Here is a 17,285-nt window from a genome sequence, read left to right on the forward strand (position 1 = left end):
GAGGGAGGGAGGGATGGAGGGATGGAGGGAGGGAGGGAGAGAGGGAGGGAAGGAGGGAGGGAAGAAGGGGGAGAGGGAGGGAAAGAGGGAGGGAAGAAGGGGGAGAGGGAGGGAGGGAGGGAGAGAGGGAGGGACTAACTACTTAAAGGGAAGAAAGGTTCATTTGAGCTTACAATTTCAGCAATTTCCTTCCGCTGTTATTGATCTCACAGCTCTGAACCCATGGTGAAGCATCGTGAACAGTAGGTCTACACAGTAGACCAAGGATGCTCACCTCATAGCAGCTAGGAAACATAAAGAGAGACAGGAAGGGCTGGGGACCCTGTAACTCCTCCAAGGACAAGGCCCCGCCTCTCACAGGCCCTACCACCTTCTGGTATGGTATAACACCACATGGTAGCTGCCAAGCCTTATGCTTACCAGTCTTGGCCCGCTGTTCATGACACAAACCTTACTGAGGAAAAGAGATGTTTCTTTTGTTCTCTCCTCGTCCACCGAATTGCTGACGTCGGTTACCCATCTCTTCTTCCATAGCATGTACTCGTATGAGAGTGTGGACCCATCAGTCTTTGGTCCTCTCCATCCCTGCTCTCATCCTTGGCATATAAAAGACTTTGAATAGGGCTGGAGAGATGGCTCAGCGGTTAAGAGCACTGACTGCTCTTCTGAAGGTTTCGAGTTCAATTCCCAGCAACCCCATGGAGGCTCACAACCATCTGTGATGGGATCCGATGCCCCCTTCTGGTGTGTCTGAAGATAGCAACAGTGTTCTCACATATATAAAATAAATAAATCTTTTTTAAAAAAATTTTTTAAAAAGATTTTGAATAAATGTCACATAGATCTCACCTGAAACCAAAATTTATTTATTAAAACAAAGATCTAAGTCTGGAAAAAAAATAAATAAATTTAAGGGGATATTAACACATTTCTACTCTGAATTCTTTACATGAATACAATGTCACTGACCCTGAAGAAGCTGGCTATGGCCTTTGTTTTGTGGTGGTTTTTTCTAAATTAATTTTTTAAAAGATTTTTATTTATCTATTTTATGTATGTGAGTACACTGTTGCTCTCTTCAGACACACCAGAAGAGGGTTTGGATACCATTACAAATGGTTGTGAGCCACCATGTGGTTGCTGGGAATTGAACTCAGGACCTCTGGAAGAGTAGTTGGTGCTCCTAACCACTGATGTGTCCAGCCCTCTAGACTAATTTTTTTTTTTTAACCTCTCCTTCCTTAAACCCATTTTCCAAAATCTCTTTGGGAGTTAATCTAATTTTCAGTTATCTGCATAGCTGTTCTCATTGACTCTGACATAACTGACTTATCAATAGAGCCTAAGATGATAATTGTCCACGTTAAAATAGTTGGTCAAGATTACCAATTGTGGGCAATAGAAAAAGTCTGATCACTAGTCCCTGTAACTAAAATCCTTTCTTTCTGACCTATAGCCCAGTCCTGGGAATAGAGTCCATCCCATGACCTCGGTCGGTGATGTTCAGCGTCTCAGTTGAGCACTCTATGTCTCCAAGTCACAAGGAGCAAACCACACTGGAAACTACAGTGGAAAATGCAAATCGTTCATATCACCACACACACATCGGTTATCTCAAACCTTACGCTATAGAATCACGTACAGTGACAGCAGCACGGGGGATTTTTGCTTTTTTTTTTTTTTTTTTTTTTTAAATGTTCATTTCTTACCATTTGTGCATCCTTTATATGTCTTTAGGTTTAAACCACCAAAATGTTGTTCCTAAATTTTCTCTGTTCCATCTGCCTTCAAGGCTGTTCCTGACTGCCAGTAATGCTCTCTCTCTTCCAGGCATCTCCATAATAATAGAATCCACTCCCTGGGAAAGAAATGCTTTGATGGACTCCACAGCCTGGAGACTTTGTGAGTTGATCTTCTGTTTGTTTCCCCTTTCCCAGTGTTTTCATGAATATTCTGAGGGAATCAAAACAGCCTTAAAGCCAAACGTGATGTTTGGTTTGGTTAATTGCCTGAGCCTTAAACAGATATTTACAGAGGCTTTATCTTATACACACACACACAGACACACAGACACACAGACACACACACACACACACACCATAGAGCTAAACAATAAAACTTCAATTCCGTTTTAATCTCTTGTGAGTGGCAAATTAGTGGGGATGGTTAAAGTTAAATGAGATCCCGCTAAGTAAGCCATGACTGCTTGCTTAGGAATGTGTGTCCTCCACTAGGGAGCACTCCCTCTTCTCAGAAGCACTGAATTAGGTGTGAGTTGAGTCCTCTGCTGAAGGGAAACTGCCAACCCTGAGATCTAGGCCCTTCATAAGGAATGAGGTTCATACTGAAGCAATCCAAGGGTCCATATTACTTATGGAATATGTGCCTGACCACCGATATGCATTAAGTCATTTTTACAAATATCTTATTAGACAGCTATTCCTATCCCATCTTAGAGCCCACTGAGTGACTTTACCAGGACTACATATTTAGCCTGTAGCATAATTGGGAATTGCTTCTTTCTGTAACCTGATTCAGAAATCCATGTTCCCATGTGCTATAGCACAGGTATAGCCAATATATAGCTCCAGGTGCTATTTTCCAAGACTAGGTCATAACTTCCACTGGATGCAATTGCTTGTGCCTGTGGTCTCACGCTAGTCATAAGGCTGAATCAGAGTATCACTTGAGCCCAGAACTCTGAGGTTCACCTGGCCCAACATAGTAAGACCCTTATCTCAACAAACAACAACAACAACAAAAAAAATAGCTCCGAGTTTTGTTGATACTTTCAATATGAAGGAGTCCAGTCAGCTGGCCATATACTAGAGCCCAGAGCCAAGACAGAGGATCTCACGGTCTACCTAGAGCACAAGCATCCTCCTCCTACAGGAGATGGACTTAAATGACCTGCTGAGCCAACAGAGTGCAGTAAGTGTGGACAGTAGGCAGCAAAAGATCTGAGTGTACTGGGTGAGGGAGGTATTTGCAGGGATACCCTCAAAGTCCCTTCTCATTTTAATCCTGAGATACAATAAGTGACACAAGGCCTTGTGGCAATCACACCACCAAGTCTTCTGTGACCTTAGGGACCATGGTTCAATTGCATACAGACTTTAACAACTTACCCACGGTCTGTTTAGCTTCTAACTAGTTCTGGATCAACCAGCTTCCTGAGAGACTCTCTATCCTGGGTCTTCTAATAACCGATGAGCACCCACAACTCTCTGTCCAGAATGGTTTGTCCCTCTGCTCACTTCTCCACGGGTGTCATAAAGGAACTCAACTCAGGCATGACCGTGAAAGCACAGGACAGCAGTTCCCATGGGCTGCTACAGTTTCCACCAGCCACTAGGAAAAAGTTTCAATGTCTCTCTCCTTAAACAGTACTTTCTCGTCCCTATCCACAGAACAATTGGAGAGAGAAAACAAGCAAGCAAACAAAAACCAACAAGATCAGCTTTCTAAGGTGCTTTCCCTGTCCCTAGTCCTGAGTGAGGAACCAGCCTTACAGAAAAAAAAAAAAAAACAAAAAAACCAAAAAAACACAAAGCAAAAGGTTTCAGGACAAAAATCTGTACATCTTAACTGTCTGGCCCCACTTTGCCCAGGGCTACAGAGGATCAGTAAATTGGTTATTCCCAACCTCTTCCTTTCCCTGACTAGAAAGCTAAGTAATTTATAAGGGTCCAGTCCTGGTTAAATAAAAAAAAAAAAAAAAAAAAAAAAAAAAAAAAAAAAAAAAAAGACCATCTGGAGAGATTTACAAACAGGAAGAAAATTTATGTCCACAAAAGACCAGAGTTTCCTGCCTGCAGAATAGCTTAAGGATGGCTTCTGCTGGACAAGTAGGAATCTCGATTCATGTCGAAACTCAGCCAAATTATCTTTCTCTTAAAATTAAATAGCAATTCTTGTCTACTGAGGAGGATCTAACCACACCTGATTGCCTTACCAAAAGGGTTTTCTGTGTCATTTGGGAATTCCGCCCTACCCAGGGACCAGACAGCAATTCCTTTTTCATATGAAGAGGTAGGTAGACTAAGCCTATAAAACATGTGTGGGGAATGGGATCGGAAGCCATTTGTGTCGTTACAGATAGAGAAATTAATGATTCTCTGGCGCTTCTATTGCTGTGTGTGAGGGATAATACAGAGCTTTGCCTCACAGACCAAGACAAACATCAGATTTCTAAATGGACCGTCATTTGTGACTCTAGGGAAAATCTAGACTCTTAACATCCTTGTTAAGAGTCCTCTGTATCGCATAAACCTTTCCAAACACATGTCTTGTCCTGGACTTCAGGCTGGGTGAGACACAGGCTGTCCCTATGAGCCAGGAACAAGGCGGTTCTCATGTCCTGCTTCCTAGATGGGAAAGGGGAGGAACAAGAAAAGGGACGTATCCAGGACAGAGTCAGTGAACCAGGTCCCAGCGAAGAGCTGCATCCAGAAGTGATCCGAGCCCACCAAGCAAGCATCACTCCTCCTTGGAAGTTAAACCTTTTGCAGGACCTCCCCCCTGTTTAAAATGACCCAATGAAGCCACTGATTTTTTTGGCAGGAAATTTCTGTTCTTTGGGGTCATGACTATTGTAGTGCAAATGTTTTCAGACTGTTGGTGGCAAGGGCCCTAGAGATAGCTTGGCAGGTGAAATCACTTGCGGCCAGCTCAACTTGATGAGCTGAATTCCATTCCTGGAACCCACCAGAAGAAGGAGAAAAATCAGCTCCCCAAAAAGTGTCTTCCACGAGCAAGCTTGGTGCTCGCACATAGCGCACACAAACACATACACTCGTGCGCACACACTCAAGCACACTCAATACAGTAAGTTGTTTTTAAAGTACTAGCAGGCAGCATGGCCCAATAAACCCTCTCCTGAAAGAGAAAAGAAGAAGAGCTTTTATTGATATGGGTCTTTTGGAATAGCAAACCAGCTTATCTTGTAAATAGATTAAATAGATTGTTTTTTACTGAAAATACCATTTATTTATTTCCAGAGATTTAAATTATAATAATCTTGATGAATTCCCCACCGGAATCAAGACACTCTCCAACCTTAAGGAGCTGTAAGTGTTAAGACAAGCTTAATGAATGAATTGTTATTCTTTGTAAATTTATTTTAAAATTGGCATGATTATTATGTACGATGGCTGAAACTTTTTAAACTTATATAATAGTTAAGTGCACTTGAATGTTTTAACTGATTTCCATAATCAAAATCACCAGAATTTTAAAATGTACATGTGTCCTTCCATATTTGTATGTAAAACCATATATTTTATATTTATATAACTTACTTCCTAAGTGATATGTATCCTAGTACCATTTATAATCTTTATATATTTGTAATACAACAGTAGTAGGATTTAGTTATCTGTTAAACATTTCTATGTATCTAGACATTTTTGAGTTGCATAAATATAAAATTACATGAATAAAAGCATGTGTCCTCTGTATAGTGATAAATGCCTTCACATATATTTTACTACATGCATTTTTCTTTAAATGCTAAGTGAACCGTATTTAATTTTTTAAGCACAATTTCACTAAAGGTAAACTCACTTTTGACCGTTGGGTGTTTTTTATTTAGTCTTTCCTTTTATCTAAAACAAAACAAACAAACAAACAAACAAAACCGAATAGCTTCTGCAAGTACTGTCTTAGCACTTGAAAAAAATATATAAACCTGGGACCTTATTTCCACAAAGCAGATGGATAGGGGAGGTTATTTATAAGGAAAAAGCCTTTGCGGGTTCCACCTCAGAGAATCACATGTGTATCCGCTGGGTAGCGTATTGACAAGAGGGAGGCAGCCCTGTCATGCTGCGCATGCGTACAGCCACAGTCATGGAAACCCCAAAGAGCCCTGAATCTGCCTCGCTGTCATTCCGACTTCATTTGCCCCAACAGGGGAATCGATTTGTTATTACAGACCCACTAATCCTTTTCCTCTTAAAAAAGATTCCTGAAATCTCTACTTCACTGCAGCTGAAGTCAATTTTCCCTTCTCCCAGCCTCTAACTGGGAGTGATCTTAATCTCTCCAAAGAAGGCTCCTGCTCAAGCTGTTAAGCGACAGTTCTTTACTGGATATCAACAAAATGGTTTTCCTTTTATAACGTAATATCCTGTTTCCATAAAGCACAGTTGGGATTTGCACAGCCTCTCTCCCTCTTTCAAACCTGGGGCATGGGATTCCCTTTCCTCCTCTGCGGTAAATGAGGACACACACAGTTCATGATGCAGGGAGGCGTGACTTGTGTTCTGGTAATAAAGACCCTGATTATGGTTACATGGTAGGGCAAATAGAGCTAGTAAATCACACACACAGAGAGAGAGAGAGAGAGAGAGAGAGACTTTCTATAATATTTGTCTCTCTTTCTAGAGGATTCCACAGCAACAACATCAGGTCAATACCGGAGCGAGCGTTCGTAGGCAACCCTTCTCTTATCACAATGTAAGTTCCATTGCTCTCCGTTTACGTGTCCTTCCTGCCATAGAACAGGTTTAAATGCGTTGTGCCTTTAAATATAATGTGATTAATGCTATGTGTTCGCCTGCATTTTGTCATAGTCTGTACAGAAATCTATACAGCAATGTCGACATTGATATATTTCAACTACACACTGAAATGATACTGAAGGTTGGTCTTCTAGGATCTGTGGTGTCCCTTACCTTACAGATGCTATCTCCAGGCTAATCTTACAAGGGCTTTTGCTTACCTATATTTTCCAATGAATAAAACTGATTTTAGAACATCCAGTGCGGGCTGGTGAGATGGCTCAGCNGGTAAGAGCACCNGACTGCTCTTCCAAAGGTCCTGAGTTCAAATCCCAGCAACCACATGGTGGCTCACAACCATCTGTAACGAGATCTGACTCCCTCTTCTGGAGTGTCCGAAGACAGCTACAGTGTACTTACATATAATAAATAAATAAATTTAAAAAAAAAAAAAAAGAATTCAACCCAAGTACTCTAGAAAAATAAATTATTATATACAAAAAGGGGTCGTTGCAAACAGTTTGTCTCTGGCTAAAACTGCTGCCATGAGAGTTTAATGGAAAGAATACCGATTTATGTTCACTGCCTGTTTGTTCACAAGCCCTAGCCTTGAGTTGAATCTAAACAAAATTATGATGCAATTCTAGAATGGTGCATGTATTCTAGAAAGGAGAATACAAGGACTCATATAGTATAAAAATAAAATAGATTTCTAATCACAGAGTATCGATGATGTTGTTTCACACTTAACACAGATAGAACATTTATTAGGCATCAACTTTAAGAAAATAAAAACGTGTAATTATTTGATTGGCTCCTAGATAAAAGATGCATGTCCAAGGTAGGTTTAGGAAATCATATTGGCCTTAGTGAAATCTGTCATAGAGAAGGTAAATAAAGACAACTGTTGAACTTGGCCTAAGGATATAGCTTGCCCGGGATTCTTCCTGTGCTAACTTGGTAAAGAGGCTTTCTGAAACCTGTCATTTGTCACAAATGAGCTTAGCCTTGACGACTGGGAAGGAGGAGGAGTCCAATACACAGGCAAACAGTATCATTCATCACCTCTGAAATGTGCTGGCGATATTTTGGCAAACTAAGGGCTTTGCATTTGGAAAAAGACATTAGTCCTCATTAAAGAGCATTTGCATATTAAAAGATTAGTGGACTTGGCCACTCTTCCTTTCAGCCCACCAGTGGTGTTTAATCAGTCCTTTGGCATGTTAATGCGTCGAGAGGAGCAGCCCTCACAGCCTTTGGAGCCCTCTCCACTTTCCACGGTGATGCACTTTCTCCCCTCCCTCTGCTCTCCTCACACTGAGTTTCCCTCTCTTGTCACTGGCTTCCTTTCCAAGGCAGCCACCTCTGTGTGTGTATTTGCTCCAAGCCCTGTCAGCTGGTGACCCAGCCCTCATTTCTGCCTCTGTGATCTCCAACCCAATGCCTTCTTTTTATCCTTACTTCACCCACCTCCTGTTAGCCATGACTTCTTGCTCTTTACCAGTGCAGAGGCGTCTGGCCTCCCTGTCCTGTTGCTGTGGAACAAGCATCCAGGATGCAAGCTTCATACCCTGACATCCACAGTCTTCCACAACCAACCTTCCTAACTTACTTCCCCAAAGCTCTCTCTGACAAGGCCATACCCAGCTAACTAAGCTAGGTGTGTACAGTACAAAGATTCCATCCCTGCACGAAGAGGATTGGAATTCTGCCTTTCATATGTGTCTCAAATCGTATTTCATAAATTTTCTTTTTGCCCTCCCCCTAACAAATGAGAGAGCTGCCTCCAGAGAACCCCGGACCTTTTTACAGTATTGGTGCTATTCTGCAGTACACATGCAAGCACATGTATTCATACCTTCCCAGTGTGTAGATATTTACACATGTGTACAAGTTTAAATATGTGCATATAAGTATATAGTATAGTCAAAGAAGATGTGCTATGAGGAGAATTCCATTTGAAGTCATAAAGCCACTCTTTTTTTTAATTCTTTCACTTATTCCTCTAGAGGTCCATGCACATATGCCCTGTATCTTGATCATGTGCAACCCAGGTTTCCCCTGCCCCATTACAGTTCTTTTAATGATTATCGAATCCCAAGAGAAAGGGAGAGGTGAGTGGTAGGGTGGAGAGCACTCAGGTGTGCTAGGTAACAAACGTGCCAGGGTACCGTGTGAGCCGTCATGCGTGTGGTAGCTTTTCCAGTTGTTAGCCAAAGCCTGTGGCCATGCTCATTACTATCTAAGTTTAAATTGAGGATCTGGGAGGCTATGCGCTTTCTTGGATAGCTGAGCCTCGATTTTCTCACTGGAGAATGAAGAAAGTTGTGTCTGTGCGGTCCATCAGAGTTGTTGCACGGATCAACTGCTTTGCTTTGTCGACAAGAGATGTGCTGATGCTTGTTTGACTCTAACTGGTGCCAGGCTTCTTTAGGCAAGAGTATTTTATCAATTCCTCCTGAACCTCCATCATTTAGAACGTTTTCCAGTAAGAACTAGAGAGGATGAGCTTATTCAGCAGTAAGCCTCCAAGACAACAATTACATTTGATGAATAAAAGTTATTTTTACACTGTAAAAAAAAAAAAAAAAAAAAAAAAGAATGTTTTCCAGTGATAGCTTCTTTAATGAACAAATCTTCAAATCTCTGCAATCGCTACTTCACAGTTTGAACATGGATTTGTTGTATTTCATTGAGCTACCCCCATGCCTCAGCTATGAAATCTGTGTGGGGCTCCACTAACAACGCAGTTCAGCTAGGTTTTGATTACATTAAAAGGTCTATAAAACAAAATGTTCTTCAAGTTTTAGTAATGTCTCCCATTTTAGAGTCATAACGAATCCAAGAAATTTCTTACACTAGATAAACCCCACTTCTCAATTATGTGGCGTGCTTTGTAGATGTTATGGTAATTATATTTAACCACAATAGAACCTTCTGTAAATATAGAGATAGTGATAAATGATAGGTAGATAGATAATACATAGATAAATGTGATAGATAGATAATAGACACATGATAGAAGATAGACATATAGATAGATAGATAGATAGATAGATAGATAGATAGATAGATAGATAGATGATAGATAAACTGAATTGCAACTAGAATTATGTTTTTGTTGAGTATTGAAAGTGTTGAGACAAAGTCTTTAAGTGCAGTTAGTAAATTAATGCACTTTTCTACTTCATAACTATTATTCATACAAGCCCTGCTGTGCAAATGTTAATTTTTTTGTTTTTATTAATCTTGGAGGTAGGCATAAAAAGTGTGGGTTTCATCATGGCATCTTCACACATTGTTATTTTTCTTGGCTCTAACCCCTCCTCCTCCTCCTCCTCCTCCTCCTCCTTCTCCTCCTCCTCTTCCTCTTCCTCCCCCTCCTCCTTCCTCAAAGTCTCTCCCCTTTAAATTTTATATAGTAAAGATTCCTTATGCAAAATCTCAGAAAGCAAGCCAATGAAAAGGCTCAGCGGGCAGAGGCCCTTGCCTCGCAGCCTAAGAACTTGAGTTAGATGTTGGGAGCCCAGATCCACAACCTATCCTCTTACACAGAAAGAACTCGCTTCCACAAGTTGTCCTCGCACTCATAGACACTGTGGCAAGCACAGAGTCCATGCACACACACAGAAACAAGCAATTGAGTGAAGGAATGAATGATCGATCTTGGAGTGTGAGTGGAGAAGCTGTCAACGTTCACTTGAAACTGAGTAAACGCGATGTACGGTAACCAGTAAAAAAGAAAACAATCAGTAAAAAACGACACATTCACATTAGTAGATTTGTTGAAATATATATTCTCTTGACCATCAGCTTTCTTATAACACATTGGTGTTTGGATTTTTCAGACACTTCTATGACAACCCCATCCAATTTGTTGGAGTATCTGCTTTTCAGCATTTGCCTGAACTAAGAACTCTGTAAGTGTCTATTCTCTTAAATGCTGCCTCTGCTCAACCCGTAGTATTGCTGAGGAGACCAAATGAGTGCTACGCTAGAAGTACTTCGGGGGGAAAAAAAATGGTAGTAAAAGAGAGCACTTTCTAGAATCTTCTCCAAATAACACTTACATATTTCTCCTAGGACTTTGAATGGTGCCTCGCAAATTACTCAATTTCCTGACTTAACAGGAACTGCCACCCTGGAGAGTCTGTGAGTATTTGAGCAGACCCTTAGCCCCTCCCAGGACGTGCATTAACTTTAGAGTTGATCAACCTCAACATCCATGAATCAAAACACGTCAGTGCGTGATATGGGAATGAAAGAATTCTGTCTGACTTGTGTTTTAACAGGACTTTAACTGGAGCAAAGATCTCATCTCTTCCCCATTCCGTCTGTGATCAGTTACCTAATCTCCAAGTGCTGTGCGTATCAGTAAGGCAATAATGTTGTATAAACAGGCAACTTCCATTTAGGGGTAAAATGGCAGGCAGTATCTCAGCGGTCCTCGGAAGTGAGGAGAAAGTTCTTTCCCTGCAGGTCTCCAGGAGGTCATGGTTCCTCCTTTGCCTCCATTGGGCCAGGCTCCCAGCCATCACCCTGGTAGCCATGACAGCATATCTGTTTTCAAGAGCAAACAGCAGCCCATTAGTGTTGGAGTTGATATACATTTCCCTTCAGAAAATGAATGTGAGCAAGCAAGGAAAAAACCCTGCATTTCCTCTTCTAAAGGTTTCACAGAGTAGAATTAAATAGCCTAATGGGCCAACAGCCCAATATTAATGTCAAAAATAAAATTATCAAACAGGCACCAACCTTGCGAGGGAGACTGAACATTTTTTGGTACAGTTAAGGATAGCATGTTCCAATGTTCGTTCCATCTGGTGGTCAATCAGCTTGAATGTTATTTCTGTTGCCTCCAATCTCATTTGCCCCTTCCTTTCCCACGTTTTGTTAAAAAGTAGTTTACAGGGATTTGAATAACTGTATTTTGACATTTTGGTTTGGTTTTGTTGTTTTGTTTTGTTTTTTTTTTTTTTTTTTTTTTTTTTTTTTTTTTTTTTTTTTTTTTTTCCTGTCAACGCCACTCGACCCTCTTGTCCTCTCAAGCATCGTTGGGACTCATGTTAAGGACCCCCAGTCTCTTATAAAATGGTTCTTCTCCTGTGAAATAGAAGTCTATCAATCAGCCAGTCACCTATTACGCCAGCATAAGCTTCTCTTGGCAGCTGAGCCAGCACAGTGCAGATGCTATGTAGGAAGGGACAGTCTGCTGCATGGTGAATTCTGCCCTTCCTCGTAGTCCCCAGGCTGCCCTGTCACGGCAGATGCTCAGCGACACTGTGTGCAGTAGCAGCACACAGGAGGCTTGGTCAGTGTCTGAAGGAAGGTATAAAGCAAGCCTTGACCTTCTAGCCCCCATTTCTCTATGAGAAGCAGCTACAGACATAGGAACTGAGAATCCTGGATACATGATCATTAGTGCACCAACACTATGTGAACGTGCCTATACAAGATAAAAGTAAACAAAACAAAAATCCCATTGCTTTCTTGAAGCATGACTTTAGTCAATGTATCAAACTCTGTTGTCATTCTTGTTCATTAGCATACAATATTTCATATGATATGATTGAGAGTGAGCAATTCCCCCCCCTCTTGCATTACCTTTGTAGAAATCACCCAGTTCACTATTTAAGTCACAAGTGTGTTCTTGACTCGCCGCTAGCTGACATTCTTACAGAAGTCATCCCACTCTGTACGGGGATACCCACGGTGTCATTGTCATAAGGTGATCCCAGAATTAAACCTCAGTAAAGCTATGACCATAGTGCCCATACAAAGAATGCTTGGTCCACACTAACCGTGGAATCGTTATGTAGAAGGCAGAGGAAGTGCGGTGCTATGGTCCTTGTGTTCAAGGTTTTCTATCCGCCCTCCTGAGACCCGCAGGAGAATGAGAAGGCTCTCTGAGGGTTCAGCCTGTGAGCCCAGCTCCTGGGGACGCTAAGGCAGGAAGATCCCAAGTTCAATAACTGCCTACACAACATAAACACAGGCTCCCTGAGCACCCTGAAGAAATCAATGTCATTCTCATCTATGATAATGTGTGTGCCCATTTTCATAAGTCACTCCTGTTCAAAAACATGGCATATGGTTAAACAGGTCTATTTTGTATAGATATACAGGTTTTCCAATCATTTGTTTTGGTGAGTTTGTTTTTTTGTTTGTTTAGGGGGAAGGGGTGTAGTCTTTCAAACCTCTAGCACTTATATACAAACTTGTGTGTAAAATACAGATGTGTACTTACAGGCAGCCTCATTTGAATTATTTATATACAGTAATTGAACCCTTCCTATATAAACCCCATTCATTCAATAAATGTAGGATAAATGATAAGGATAGAATGAATTGCTCAATTATAAGGATTGAATAATTAAAAGCCTCTTAGAAAAATAATACTGATTTTTTTCAGTCATTTTGATGGTTTTAAGAGTTAGAATCAAGCATGAAAATGGTTAGTTGATTAGCTGATAACTTCTAAAACATGAGACAAGATTTTTTTAACCTCTATGTTACTTTATCTACTAGTTTTCTTTCTTTTTTTTTAACTTTCTGCAAATTACCATGGCTTGTTTTAGATTAGTTATATTATAGTATAAATATGTCCAGATGTTTTTGTTATTCTGTAATTTGTTGAGTTTTGGCTGAAACTCTCTTAGCTGTCCCCCCCTCCCCCCCCCATGGTGATTGATTTCAAAGGGAGTGCTATGTTTTGAATGGTTGGGTTTTGTTTTTAAGTTGATTAGGAAAGAACCAGCAATGACTCGTGTTAGCTGTAGAGAAACAGCCGTTTCCTGAGACAAGGGCACAGTTATTTAATTTAATCTGTATTCATGTCAGTAAGATAAGAGCTAGAACATCGTAGATCGTCCCTAACAAAATAAATAAATTCATTAAGTAAATTATTTAAATCAATTAAAGAAGTATAACTTACATTTCAGTGAATATTTGAGCCCCTTGCCTAATCCAGTCATGCCTGTGTCTACCTGCTGCATGTCAGGGCTGCGGGATTGTTCAGGGTTTGCCTTTGAGGCACGTCCACATCTTGAGGGCTTTGAAAAGAGGAAGATGCATTTCCTTAAGATGAATGTGTAACAGATTTTTCTCTTTTGCACCTTTTGCTTTCCAGAGATTTGTCTTACAACCTGCTTGAAGACTTACCCAGTTTGTCAGGCTGCCAAAAACTTCAGAAAATGTACGTCTTTGAAAGTCTTTAAGTAACTCAGCCCCCCCCCCAAAAAAAAAATCAGAAGCCTAAATTCCTATTGTTCAGGGTTACTGGTTACTCCACCCCGGACCTCACTGGCAATCCACTGGCATTTATCCTTCTTATGCCCACGAGATGTGGGGTGGAATGTGCAGGGAAATAATGCTTTCCTCACCCATCCACCGTGACATCAATTTTATCCTTTGTTTTCCCAACTCAATGTACTAGGGAGTCGGGTGAGTCTGAGCTTGGGAACTTTTCCTCTTTTATGCAGACAAGGCCACATGCAACCCAGGCTGGCCTCAAACTTACTATGTAGTTGAAGCTGGCCTTGATCTCCCTCCTGTGCCTTCCTGCCTCTGTCTCCCAAGAGCTGAATGACAGGCATGTGTCCCATGGGCTAAGCTCTCTCTTCCTTTTCAAACACAAGGAAGCCCCAGCTTCCGATGGGTGGTGCTAGTTTTGAATATGGCGAAACCTTGGGTCATCTCCTTCACCCACAAAATGTTGGCCACATTGTTTTGTGTTTGGTCAACCTTCCATTTTCATAAAAACAATATCAGCCCCCTCTCATTTCACACTTAGTTTTTCCTCTCACAGCCTTCAGGTGATGAAGGAAGAAAATATAAATTCATTTTCTAAAATGTGAAGATTGGAGGGGATAAAAAGATGGTTGGTTCAGCAGTCGAGAGCACATAGTCCTCTCCAGAGACCAGAGTTTGGACTCCATCACTTGTATGTCTAGGGTCAGGCCTCCACTGACCGCCACACTCACAGGCACATACCCACACACAAATACATAATTAAAAATAAATTGGATGCTTCAGATGAACTTTAATGGATACACTAAGAGTCTAGGAAACACTGAAAGAGTTGTTCTCAAATGTCCCTTTGTGTTTTAATGGTGGTGGTGGTGTGTGTGTGTGTGTGTGTGTGTGTGTGTGTGTGTGAGAGAGAGAGAGACAGACAGACAGACAGACAGAGAGACAGAGACAGAGGCAGAGAGACAGAGACAGAGGGAGGGTGGGCAGGGGGAGAGAAAGACAGGTATTCATGTACAAGACCACACATGTAGAAATCAAACGGCCACTAACTTGTCTTTTAAGAAAGGCTCTCATGTATCCCAGGCTAGCCTCGTAGCCAAGGATGACCTTGACCTTCTGATCATCCTTTCCTTGGTGCCTGGGGGCTAGGATTGCAGACATGCACTATCACACCTGGTTTCTGCAGTGCTGGGGACAGAAGCTGAGGCTTCCTGAGTACCAAGCTATCTTTCCTCCCACTGGTGACGAGTGTGTATAGGTGTTCTATACTCCCTTGAGAGAGCCGGCTTCTTGGGAAGAGAGGCAATACTTAGGTGAATATAAAATTTGCAGTGTTATGTATGAAATAAAACCCAATCTCTTGATGGAGAGATAGTCACACTTCCTGTGAGACCACCACATTTCCTCTGCTCCTTGGATGAAGGACGTCCAATCCTAGTGTAAAAAGTCCTCAGAAGTCTGTTGGAAACATTAACTCTGACATCCATCTTTGGAACTCTTTCTTTTCAGTGACCTGCGGCATAACGAGATCTATGAAATTAAGGGCGGCACTTTTCAGCAGTTGTTTAACCTCCGATCTCTGTGAGTACAACCTCCTGCCCCCCTCAGTGCTGACTATTTCTTTCTGTTGGACCACCACAATTGTTTTTACCATTGCGTTACTGTACATTTGTTTTGTCATTAAAAAAAAAAAAAAAAGATAAATATTTTGCTCCTCACAATTTCCAGGAAGAAATTTAGTAGTAGTAAATTTGTATCCAGGCATAGTACATAGAGCTTTAATCAAAGGATATGCTAGACAGAGGCAAATAGATCTCTGTGACTTTGAGACTAGTCTGGTCTGCGCAGCAGGTTCCAAACAAGCCAGGGAACCATAGTAAGACTCAAAATATAAATTTTTAAAAATTTAAAATAGGAGTGGCAAATATGTGATTATGCTCCCAAATGATCCTTTAAACTGCACTCTTCAAGAAGAAGGAGGAGGAGGAGGAAGAAGAGAAGAAAGGAAGGGATGGAGGAAGGAAGGAAGGAAGGAAGGAAGGAAGGAAGGAAGGAAGGAAGGAAGGAAGGAAGGAAGGAAGGAAGGCAGGCCAGCCTGCTCAAAGGCCTGCACAATGCCCCTGCTTGCAGTCTGGAGAATTAGAGTGTAGAGCCCATTTTCACAGGCTACCAAGGTTTCAGTTTCAGTACAACTATATTAGAAAATGATTCTGTTTCTAGGGAAATCGATATGTAAATATTTAATTTTGCTTTATGATTCAAAATGTTAGAAGTAGGTCAAGCCTGAGACCTCAAGTTCAACTCCTAGACCCATGTGAAAAACCTGGTGTGTTCTCACACACTCATTACCCCAGCACTGGGAGGACGGGGGGAGGGGTCCTGGGGTTTACTGGCCAGCCAGCCTAGCCCCCAAAAGTAAGCTCAAGCTCAGTGAGAGACCGTTTCAAAAAACACGCGTCGGACGACATTCAGAGAAAGACACCTGAGATCGTATTCTGGCCACCACATTTATATGAAAAGAGGAACATTCCGTTAAGGAACCATTCCTTGAGAGCTTGATTATTCTATGAATTCAATTCACCTGACGTCGCTCAGTGGCCCAGCGTCGTACACTTATCTGAACCTGAGAAATGTTGGTTCTGATCACTTCTGATTTTTTTCTAATGTCTGCCTCTTATCTTAATGTCTTAGACATTTCAAAAATAAAATCTCCGTAGAAGGCTTTGTAGCACTTGCAAGGCTCTGACCTTGATCCCCAACAGCAAGGAAGGAAGAAAGGAAGCGGAAGAGGGAGGGAAGGGGATCTTAAATTTATAGTTCAGATTTACAAATATGGAAGCTCTTGGCTCTGACAAGAATTATCTGGAGAAGTTCACACTAAGGATTCCTGCAAAATTGTCTACACTTCGACATATATGCATGGGCAGGTAGACTTCATTTCTCCATAAGATATTTTTCCTTGCTTGGAAGGATTTTATTTCTGACATATGCTTTCTTCTATTTCGCGTATCCCAATGAGGGATTTACTTGTATCTTTTGGTGAGAGTTTTCTTGAAAGCGTCTGCTTATTTCAGGGCTTGACCTACGTATATGGCGTGCGCAAATGCTGGCTTCCGTTCCCCTGTGTACCCTGGATCATCTTGTAATTCAAACTCCGCTTTCTTGTCAGAGGAAGGCACAGTGATGTTTGCCTCTTCCTAGTCCCCAATCTCCAGTCATTTTTGAAAAACGACAATAAAAAATGGATATCCATGTTAGAGTCAACCTTTCTAGCAAGAAGCTGATAAGAGAGCCGGGCGTGCGTGATGGCACACGCCTTTAATCCCAGCACTCGGGAGACAGAGACAGGCAGATTTCTGAGTTTGAGGCCAGCCTGGTCTACAGAGTGAGTTCCAGGACAGCCAGGGCTACACAGAGAAACCCTGTCTCGAAAAACAAAAAAAAAAAAAAAAAAAAGCTGATAAGAACTAAAATATCTACCTGATTCTGTCAAACAGGGTTGATTTGAAGTTCTGCCTTTAGTGATTTTTT

The 17,285-nt window shown here is 41.4% G+C and overlaps 1 protein-coding gene across 1 annotated transcript in view; it reads left to right on the forward strand.

The window, feature by feature from the left end:
- The window catches only part of Lgr5 (leucine rich repeat containing G protein-coupled receptor 5), a 123,953-nt gene that overhangs the window by 97,978 nt on the left and 8,690 nt on the right, over window positions 1-17,285 (forward strand). Inside the window, exons 6-13 of the mRNA XM_021204271.2 lie at window positions 1,831-1,902; window positions 5,001-5,069; window positions 6,388-6,459; window positions 10,352-10,423; window positions 10,587-10,655; window positions 10,796-10,867; window positions 13,633-13,698; window positions 15,264-15,335. Coding sequence (XP_021059930.1) covers window positions 1,831-1,902; window positions 5,001-5,069; window positions 6,388-6,459; window positions 10,352-10,423; window positions 10,587-10,655; window positions 10,796-10,867; window positions 13,633-13,698; window positions 15,264-15,335 — 564 coding nt within the window. The remainder of the gene's footprint in view (window positions 1-1,830; window positions 1,903-5,000; window positions 5,070-6,387; window positions 6,460-10,351; window positions 10,424-10,586; window positions 10,656-10,795; window positions 10,868-13,632; window positions 13,699-15,263; window positions 15,336-17,285) is intronic.

The sequence above is a fragment of the Mus pahari genome, chromosome 9 (genome assembly GCF_900095145.1).
Source record: "Mus pahari chromosome 9, PAHARI_EIJ_v1.1, whole genome shotgun sequence".
NCBI classification, from domain to species: domain Eukaryota; kingdom Metazoa; phylum Chordata; class Mammalia; order Rodentia; family Muridae; genus Mus; species Mus pahari.